General features: G+C 37.7%; 1 protein-coding gene across 4 annotated transcripts in view; it reads right to left on the bottom strand.

Moving 5' to 3' along the window:
* Nucleotides 1–10,135, bottom strand: part of LOC107698992 (PHD finger protein 14-like) — a 97,962-nt gene that overhangs the window by 43,510 nt on the left and 44,317 nt on the right. For 3 of the 4 annotated variants that reach the window (XM_016500126.1, XM_016500130.1, XM_016500128.1), the window contains 4 exons: nt 8,507–8,602; nt 2,109–2,215; nt 1,760–1,891; nt 464–626 (listed from right to left, as the gene is read on the bottom strand). In XM_016500126.1, coding sequence (XP_016355612.1) covers nt 464–626; nt 1,760–1,891; nt 2,109–2,215; nt 8,507–8,602 — 498 coding nt within the window. The remainder of the gene's footprint in view (nt 1–463; nt 627–1,759; nt 1,892–2,108; nt 2,216–8,506; nt 8,603–10,135) is intronic. The other variant, XM_016500127.1, reaches the window with a different exon arrangement.

The raw sequence follows: 10,135 nt of genomic DNA, 5'->3' as shown, positions 1-10,135 counted from the left end.
GTGCCGTTGTCCTGTGGCTGCCGTCGCATCATCCAAGTGGATGCTGCACACTGGTGGTGGTTGAGGAGAGACCTCCCCCCCCACATGATTGTAAATTGCTTTGGGTGTACAACAATACACAATAAAGCACTATATAAATGCATCATTCATTCATCTTGATATTTAGTTTTTTTTTTAGATATTTTGACTAGAAACAAGACAAAAATACTAAGTAAGATAAGCCATTTTTTGCAGTGTGTTTTCACTGACTTAAGAGCTGAACGAACACATAACTGATTATGTGATGGCACTAGTGGTCCTTGGTTAGAAAACCACCTTTATCATCAGTGGAGATCTGTGAAACGCTGCAGAATTGACACCAGCGCTGACTTTGTGTTGGTGGAAAAAGGGTATTAGGTGCCTTCTTTCAAGTATTTTTAACACATGTTCGTCATCAGTGAACTCATGATATGCTCATACTCACAGTCCCTCTCACTTGAAGCTTCTTGGGCTCTGGGCTCATTTCTTGAGGGATAAATTTGATTGGTCCCTTGATCTGCCTCCTGGACCTTTTGGTTCCATCCGGTAGCGTCTCCATGGCGATGTCAGCCTCGTCACTGCTGGCCTGGTCGCACTCAGAGCACTGCCTGGAAAAGTAAGAGTGACAGACAGAAAGAGAGAGAAAGACAAAGGAGTCGGGTATTCTTTAGCTTTCATCTGACCTTATTGATTTCTCAATATGGAGAAATCTTTGAGATGAGAGAGTGGCTTTCAAGGTCCATGCCGATGTTTTTACATTGGAAGCAGATGTGTCATATTCATTCCAACAAAAGTGTTGTTAAAATATCCCGCAAAAAATACATAAAATTGAAGGAATAGCAACATTCTTTAGTGCGAGCAAAAGCTTTTTGATTATACAGTATTACTGTCTCACGGGCAGGCAGTTGCCAGTAATTAGGTATGACTTGGCCCCCCACACAATTTTATCTTTCAAATGCTTTCTAATTTCCATCCAGCAGCGCGGAACGCCATCACGCTTTCTTATTCATGGATTAAATGAATTACTCGAATCAGCAGCGAAAGCATTGGGCTCAGCGTGACAAATAAACAAAACACAGAAACGTTCACGCATGCAACTGTGGAGCTCCACATACATTTTCAAATTGACAGTTATTATAACCTTATGAAAGTGAACATGAAGCACTGCGAGTGGAATACTGCACTTAGAATTTGAAACAGCATCTTTAATTTGCTATTTATTTTGACAAAAAAAATAAAGCTATGAACTTAACATGTTAATTTAGTAATTAACTATAACAAAAAAGTTATAAAAATCCTGCAATTAATCATGCTCCCTGACCCATATATAAATCTGATTTATTTATTAGCATCTCATGTAACTGGATTAAAAAAACTTTGCTACACTGACAGCTCTAGAAAAAAAAGGGAATTGTTTATAAAACGTTTATTTGTTTCCTCAAGAGCAGGGATTACCAAAATTTGGTGAGATGAAGATTTGAAGCTAATATTTAAAGAATCAATCTTTTAATAATTAGATTTCTGATGTGGGTTTGTGTTCACATGACATGCAAGCAAGTAATTCAATATTTTCCAAATATCTTTATAAGCGAGTGTTTTTATTAACTTATTTTAAACGTTACATTTTATTTTTACAATTATTAGCCAGTGTTGAATATTAGAAACCCTGCTCAAGAAGTTTCAGCACTTCCAGAAGTTAATTTTATCACATTTTAATTCCATCTCCCATTCCTGTTCTCACCAGTAGCTGTTTTTGGTCTTCTTCGGCATGCGTGTGAGTGGTGGGTCCAGGCAGCCCAGGTGGTAATACAGCTTACAGGTGTCACATAGAAGTAAAAGATGCTGGTCTTGGTTTTTCTTACAGATCCCACAGCTGCAAAGAACACAAAACTGTTTCTTATTTACAGCACACAACCACATTAAAACATTGCTTTTTAAGGCAAGGCATCTTTTCACACACTTTTCTCTCTTTCAGTGCATAATTTATGAACCCTAGATCTACATTTAAAAATGATATTAGAATAACAGTGGCCAGGTGTCATGACTGATGCCGGGCACCAGCTGGAACCCTGTAACGGCTACAAGCTAACCTGTAGAGCATAGCTGGGAGGTTCGATGCCTTCCCTGGTGATCCTCCCTCTTTCTTGCTTGGCTTTCTCTCTTTGGGAGCTTTCAGAACTGGAGGAGAGTTCACTTTCTGCAAATAAAGCAGAACACTGAAATTCACTACATTTGAAAGACACATAAAATTATTTATTAACAAACCAACAGCATAATATTAAACTAGACCTTCATAACTTGAGAGTTACTTGAGTTTTTGCCAGGGCAGTGCTATACAGTTGATCAGGTGATCTGGGTGGATGCTTACTAGCCCCAGTCAAAAGAGTCCACCTCCAGTATGATATTCTGGTAACTAGAAATGGCTTTGGTCCTTCAATGCATCTCTATTGGATATTTCAGCCTGTTTTACTGTCTGCCAGCACATCTCTCTCCTCAATTAACTCCACAACTCGAGGTATTCATGTCCTTATCGAGCACTATTCGGAAATGCAATTAAATATTTTAGAGTATAACATTAATTTTTAACACATCTGTTTTTGGTGATTTTTTAGACAGATACATGGACAGACAGATAAATAGATCGATAGATGATTATTTTGAAGGACAGACAGATAAAGAGAGCAATTACATTTTAATTTACTTTTGTATGAAGACTCAAATAAATGAAAGGAAATGCAAATGGATATACCCATAAAAAAAGTAAATTTATTAAGAGGAAAAAAGTGCTCAGAGCAAGAACATTTTCAATTTGCATCATCATTACTGTTCAATCAAAAATGTTTTGTCCCTGAGCATTTTGCCATTTTTTGCTTGTTTATTAATATTATAAAAAAATTATTCTGTCAATGTTGTGTGAAGGATTTTCTTTGTCTTCCCCTCAATATATGTTTTTCTTCAATGTTAAAATACTTTTATCCGATCCTCAAGTGAAGAGACAACAATAAGCACAAACACTGTGGCTCTACGGAGCTTTATGTTTGTTTGAGCGGGCCTGACATAGAAACACTGCCTTAACGAATTATGCCTTCTATAAATGGTAGGTTTGTGACAATGGAAGCTGGCTGGAGTATTTCGGAAACTTGTTTGAATAATTGCATTTCTGTTTGATGCTGCTATTGGCACAGAAATAACTCAATTTATGCCTGTTTTTCTCTCATTTCTTCTATGTGCAACCTTCCTAATAGCTTTAATCATGGCTATGATGCATCACACAAAGCACTGTGACCCCTCTAATAGTGCAAATGAAAGGAAACATACTTTTTAAACTCAGAAAAGTTTTTTTTTTTTTTTTTGCCAAACAAGGTCACTTGACATTCTTGCCAGTACACTGACATCACATCTATTTTTTGGTGAAGATATCACTTTGTATTTATTTTTAAAGGGAAATGAAAGAAAGAAAGGGTAAGCTAGATCTTACAGACACCTAGAGGAGGTGACTATGTGACTTTCATTCCGGAATGCAAATCAGCATCACCAGACATTTTATGTATTATCTATTACAATAATATAATGTAAATAAGTTCAATTAAGAGCTTCTAAGAAAGTTACTTCTAGAGATACTTTGATGGGGTTTGGAGAGAGGATAGTGGCCAGGAAAAGGGGAAAAAAAAGTTTTCTATTTTCTGTCTATACATCTGTGCTGCATCTTTTCTGTCTGGGTTAATTAGAAAAAAATATCTAGTAGGATCCGGTCGCACAGCAACACAGAGCAGCTTCTCCCAGAGGCTTTCTAATCGGAGCGTGCTCAGTTCAGTGTGCCCATGGTGACACTCCCTCTCCAGTGCACCACAGGGATTATAACAGGCTGGAGAGCTGAGCCAGGAGACGCCAGGTTTTACATCCCGCAACCTCTGGGTTACTGTGGACAGTCCCGCCTATCCACACTATTTCAGTGGGAATATTATTTGGAGAAAGGTTTTTGTCTAAGAACAAACAAACAAAAAAAAAACAGCAATGAAAGCCTCACAAAACAGCCAAACAGGCGGTTGGCCATCTGCTGAGGGAGCCAGACAGACTTTGCTGTCTTGCAGAGATTATGGAGAATCCCAGTGGTACTGTGAGAGGGGTCATATAACTCACAACATTTCCAAATAGGGTGGATTTGTCTGGGGAGCCCAAAATGATGTTGATGTCCACATTAAATATTTAATTTAATATAAGATTTTTTTTTTTTTACATTCACAAAAACATACAATTTCTAAACATGACTAAAGATAAACAGGAATTAGAGAAACAACATTTAATGTGGGGAAAGAGCTAAATGACATTTTCTTCCCCACAAATTGTCAGCAAATTCACGAGTCCACAGCTAAATTTTTATGAAATTCTCAGAAAAACTTCTTAATGTCTGATTAACGCTAAAACTTTCACTACAATATTTAGAGAGTTTTTGTACATAGAAAAGCAGTGCTTTAGTTGTGCTTGTTTTTGTGCCAACTTAGTAAAGGTTTAATGGACATTACAGGAGCACAGACTGCCTCACAATGTGATTAGCATAGTTCACAGTAATCCGGGGAAGCTCTTTTAAAAAGCGAGTACAAAATATCAACTTCTCCTGCGATGTCTCCACAGTTAACAGCAATAGCAAAAACGGCTTCCAGCGCAGTACCGGATGTAACTGAGCTGACTGAGGCAAAACGCGGAAGCGATTGTGCATAAAGCCCATTGGGGGTAGGCATTTATATGAATGTATCTCTGAGGGGAATTGACTGTCTTCAGAAATGTTTAGATGGTATTTTGCGGCTATATTTTCCGCTATATTGTGGCTGTCCCATAAGCGCCACCTGCTGTCAGAGAGTGAATTTGAGTTTTCATTCAGGCCGTCTGCTGTTTTTGTTTCATGCAGATGTTTTGTGTAATATAGTTTCACAAGATAAAAGTCAGACCGTTCGGTTTTTACTTCTAATTTCAAAATTATACATTCTAATTTAGATTAAAAACTGCTCATGGTGCATGAATGCAGCATCTTTGTTTGAATTGTTTATATGAAGAGATTTATTTTATTTGTGTTTTATTTATTTGATTTGGGGTTTCAATTTAGTTTTGTTATTTGACATATTTCAATTTCACAAACACATATGCAGCACTTTGTCCAAGCAATAATAAAAGGGCACTTTTTCAGTTATAATTTGTATTAAATCTAATTTTGTTAAAACACAATTGTAAGAAAATCGTATTGTGAAATCAATATCATGAATCGTATCGCATTGCGAGTTGAGTGAATCGTTACATCCCTGATAAATATAACTTTTTTCAAATCCATTGCAGAATTTTTGTCATTTTCTGAGAACGACTGATGGTTCATAAAGAAGCAGTGATTTTGGTTTTTGCTTTGTTGTTTTTTTTGTCAATAACTTTAAACTCTATGACAAGAACATCCAAAACTGTGGAATACTTGTTCACAAATAATAGCTTGTTCATATCACGTCAGGAACCAGATCAGTCCAATTTGTGAATCAGATCATTGTTTGATTTGATATCATTGTTGAAGCATGATTTAAAATGCAACTAAAGGACATAAAGTATAAAATCTTTCCAAAAAAAAAAAAAACACAGTAGTGTCTATGACTTCACATAAAGGAAAAAACTGAGAGACTGATTATGTTGCTCAGACAAGAGAAAAATTACAAATTTGCCATAATACCCCAGCCGTTGCATTAGAAACACTCATGCAACAGCATTACTTTTCTGTAATTTAATGCTGTAAAGGTAACACAACAAAAAGTATAGTGTTATTCAAATTTGAAAGATCATTTTGTTTATGATAACCAATTACTTGCTGCATACAAGTTTGCAAAGGTCATAAGATCCTTTTGCTATCAAAGACATTCTCATTCTCAAAGTGCACCGGTGAGAGTTCTCCCTCACCCAGGGTGGCACGAGAGACAAGACCCTCTCCTGAGATCATCAATAATTTGAGGGTTCTGTGCAGACGCCAATGACTGATAGGGAACAAAAATGTAGTAGATAGATGACACAAACGAGCGGGGCGCCTTGACTGATGTTGCTACTTAAGCGGTGTGCGTTTTCTAATTATGTGATTTATGACCATCATTGCAGATTCACTGGCTCGCTCTTTTCCAGACCACTCGGCTCTCCTCGCCTCCTTCTACCCTCTCGCTCCATTACTGCGGCATTTATCTGCCGAGAGGACATTTTAAGAGATCCTTTTAATTAACCATCTTACACACTCTCTAAGCCGGGTAACTGGTTATTCAGCGCAAATTAAGTTTTAAACAAGTGCACATGGGTGCATACAAATGGGCACCTTTTAAACGTTTTGTCGCTGCATCAAAAGTGAGACAGCGATGTATGCGGCAGTTCAGATTGTTGCGGTTTTAGGTTATCATAAGGAAGTGTGGACTCTCATCTTCATTCCAGACAGGCATCTCATCAAATTCACTCTTCCTGGGTGTATCATAGTGATTAAAACGGTGACAAAACACAGAGGACTGGCGATACCTCCTCAGTGACAAGCTCTCACTCTGAAGCCATGCTGTAAGTGTGTGTGTGGCCTTTCAGCCTGGGCTTTTTACCACTACACTAATTCTTCACATACGCACGCAGAATATGCATGAAATTGAGCAACGTTTAGCTCCAACAAAGAGGATAAAACTTTTCGACAAACTTTTTGATTATTTTAAAACACAGAATCCTAACAATACCTTTCACGGTTGCTGTTGCCAATGACATTTTTGTTTCGGTGCATATCCTGCTAAATGGCATTCTAAGCACAGACTGTTATTTAGACAAAAAGAGAGATCTACAGAACATTTCAGACTTTCACATTTTCGCACTCATTAAGTGACCGTCACCCATGGCGACGCACCTTGGTGATGTGGTTGCCATAGTGAGCAGGGGAGAGGTTGGCGGCTTTTAGCAACAGAGTCAGGGCTGAGTGCATGGCCAATGACAGGTCAATCAGTTAGCGCAAATGAAAGAATTTCGCAAACAAGAGGCCCATTACAGCGAAGAGAATTACCTCAACGCTGTCTACCCTGTGGGGTACTGCCTACAATCTAGATTTCTTTCAATCACAGCTCATTACCCAGGTGCGAAAAATCCAGGGAGAAGACTTCTGCTCTCTTTACACTCTTTCCACTGTTAAGTCAAAAACTAATTCTGCGAACAATACACTCATGCTGCTAGATCCACATGATATGTCTCAGTACCCAAAACGTCTACAACATAGAGCAAAACTGTGAAAGATGTCTATTAGCCAAAGAGATGTCGACTCAAATCACTTTACACTTTATTAACTAAAGGTTAATAAGCTATAATGCACAATATAGCTTTCAAAATAAGAGTCTGATATACCGTGCAGACATAGATGTTCAAATTTACAGTTATTAATGCGCAAAAAATTTGGATAGCTATAGTTATGCTTTTGATGTCACAATCACAAATGATGGTGTGCACTTTTTGCCAATAGTTCAAGTGAAAACATCAGCCAATTATTACAAAGGTCATTTCAGAGTAGCTGCTTTCAAGTTAAGAGAATTAATTTTCTGAGCTGAATTTATCAGCCATTACTCCAGTCTTCAGTGTGACATGATTCTTCAGAAATCATTCCAATAAGCTGATTTGCTGCTCAAGAAACATTTCTTATTATAAATGCTGAAAAAGTTGTGCTGCTTAATATTTTTGTGAAAATCATGTTACTTTTTTTGCAGGATTAAGTTTGAAAAGATTAAAAAAAAAAACAGCATTTGAAATATACAACAGTATAACAGCAAATAACATAATTATTTTAAAATCAGTTGTAACACTGTGACTGTTTACTGCCACTTTTGATCAATTTAATACTTCCTTGCTGAAATAAATATTTCTTAAAAAAAAATAAAAAACATAACTGACCCCAAACTTCTGAACGTTAGCGTAACTTAAAAGGGGCAGGGAACAAAATAATGTTAAAAAAGGATAACAGAAACAAATAAATGGATCAATGTTTTAAAATTATATTCTAATCTAGTTATTATCCTATATAAGATACTTAAATTCACTTTAAAAATGTAAAAAAAAAAAAATGTGTAAATTAAATAGACATTTAAATGCATTTTAAAAGGACACACTCTGCATTTACATACAGTAGTCTTAAAGGTACAGTAACAAAAACAGCCTCTTCAAACTAAAGGTCACTGAGAGCGTAGAAAATAGTTACAGCAAACTAAAAAAAAAAAACTTTAATTTTAAGATACCTTGAATTGCATGGGTTTGAAGTGGAATTCAGAAATTTGTAAGAAATGGACCCATCCCAATCTAATCAGAGTGCTTGAAGGAAGCTGTTTGTATCAGGGTGGGCTGTAAGCTCACTGGAGATGTGATAGATGAGGCGTACACCTGGATCAAGGATGGGATGGGGCGGAGAGTGACGGAATGAAGATGGACAGGGGAGAGAAACGATGAGGCAGTTGAAGGTAAGCCATACCTGTCCAAGGATCCCCCCCATCATGCTCCATATGGCTTGGCCCTCAGTCCTCAGCTGGCCATTGACATTCTGCAGGTCCTCCAGAGACTCGCACAGCTGTGGCAGATAAAACCGCGGCAAGGCGGGAGATAAGATAAGACAAGGACAAGTTGGGCAGCTCAGTCCGTCAGCACACACACACACACACACACACACACGGACGGACTAATGTGTACAAATGCAAAGGTGTACACAAACCTGTGACCATCTGAATGGCCAATACATGCATACGCTTACAGGGTGTTACAAAATCCAGGCTGATTTTAGGCAAACAACAAATGTTACACATCAAAACCCACCCACACGCAAAAAATAACATTTCCTACTATTAACAGATTCAGAGCCTAGCACACCACGAAATACGACATTACACTTCCTGCGTCTACATCTGTCTCTTTCACACACACACACACACACACAGACATTCTGCAGGTCCTCCAGAGACTCGCACAGCTGTGGCAGATAAAACCGCGGCAAGGCGGGAGATAAGATAAGACAAGGACAAGTTGGGCAGCTCAGTCCGTCAGCACACACACACACACACACACAGTTGTGGCATTTCGCTGTGTAGGGGCCACTCTCAGCTCCAGACAGTAGATAAGCATCAGGCAGGCGTTTGATAAAGACGATGATGAGAGGAAACAGTGGAGAGGTGAAGTTATTATGGGTATGTGAAATGAAACTACAGAGAGCCGCCTCTTAAGTCTGCTGTCTGTGAAGATGAGGCTCCACGTGGGGAGCTTGAGCTAACATTTAAAACCAGCTCCTCTCTAACACACACTCCAGATTAATACTGACAGCTCAGCGGGGACTAACACATAATAATGCAATTATTTATAGTTACATATCATTAATTTTAATGGCATTTACAAAATGTAATGAATAAGCTATATAAGCTCAAGCTATATACAGTGGTCCCTACAAGTATTTGGACACTTAAAAGGACAGTTCACCCAAAAACACAAATTCATTATTTAATGTTTCTGCCAACACACACAAGAAGATATTTTGAAGAAAACTGGGCTTCAAACAATATTGGACCCCATTTACTTTCATTATAAACACCAAAAAAGTCATTTTTCAAAATATCTTCTGTTGTGTTTCATAGAAGAAAGAAAATGTGTCCATTTCCAGTTGAATATTTACTGGATTATGCAAAAATGTTGTAAATATTACATGGTTATGTGATAAATTAATTTTTACTGAATTTACAGCACAAACAACAATATATTGAGATATACTATTGCTGGTTTTTTTTATAGCTTTTAAAAATGTATAGCTACTTTTTAAAATTTATAGCTACAGTGACAAACACCTGACACTAACACGTTAGCATTTTCTCATTGGTGACGCAAATGCACTGGTTTCCAAAAATTCAACGTTAAAAATATCAAACCAAACAATCACACTATGTAGCATACTATATAATAGGGTTGTGACGGTGAGAAAATGTTCCCACCGGTTAATCGACGTGTGACAACACCGGTAATACCGGTATCACCGCGGGGGGCGGGGCGTTCCCTCTTTTCCTCGCTTTCCTTCGCTTTTAAATAGCTTGTAAAAGCGGCGTGCGCATTTTACTTTCACTTT

Source organism: Sinocyclocheilus anshuiensis, unplaced genomic scaffold (assembly GCF_001515605.1).
Source record: "Sinocyclocheilus anshuiensis isolate Anshui unplaced genomic scaffold, SAMN03320099.WGS_v1.1 scaffold74, whole genome shotgun sequence".
Lineage (NCBI taxonomy): Eukaryota > Metazoa > Chordata > Actinopteri > Cypriniformes > Cyprinidae > Sinocyclocheilus > Sinocyclocheilus anshuiensis.
Note: the sequence above shows the minus strand (reverse complement) of the source record. Positions and strands in the feature narration are given on the sequence as shown.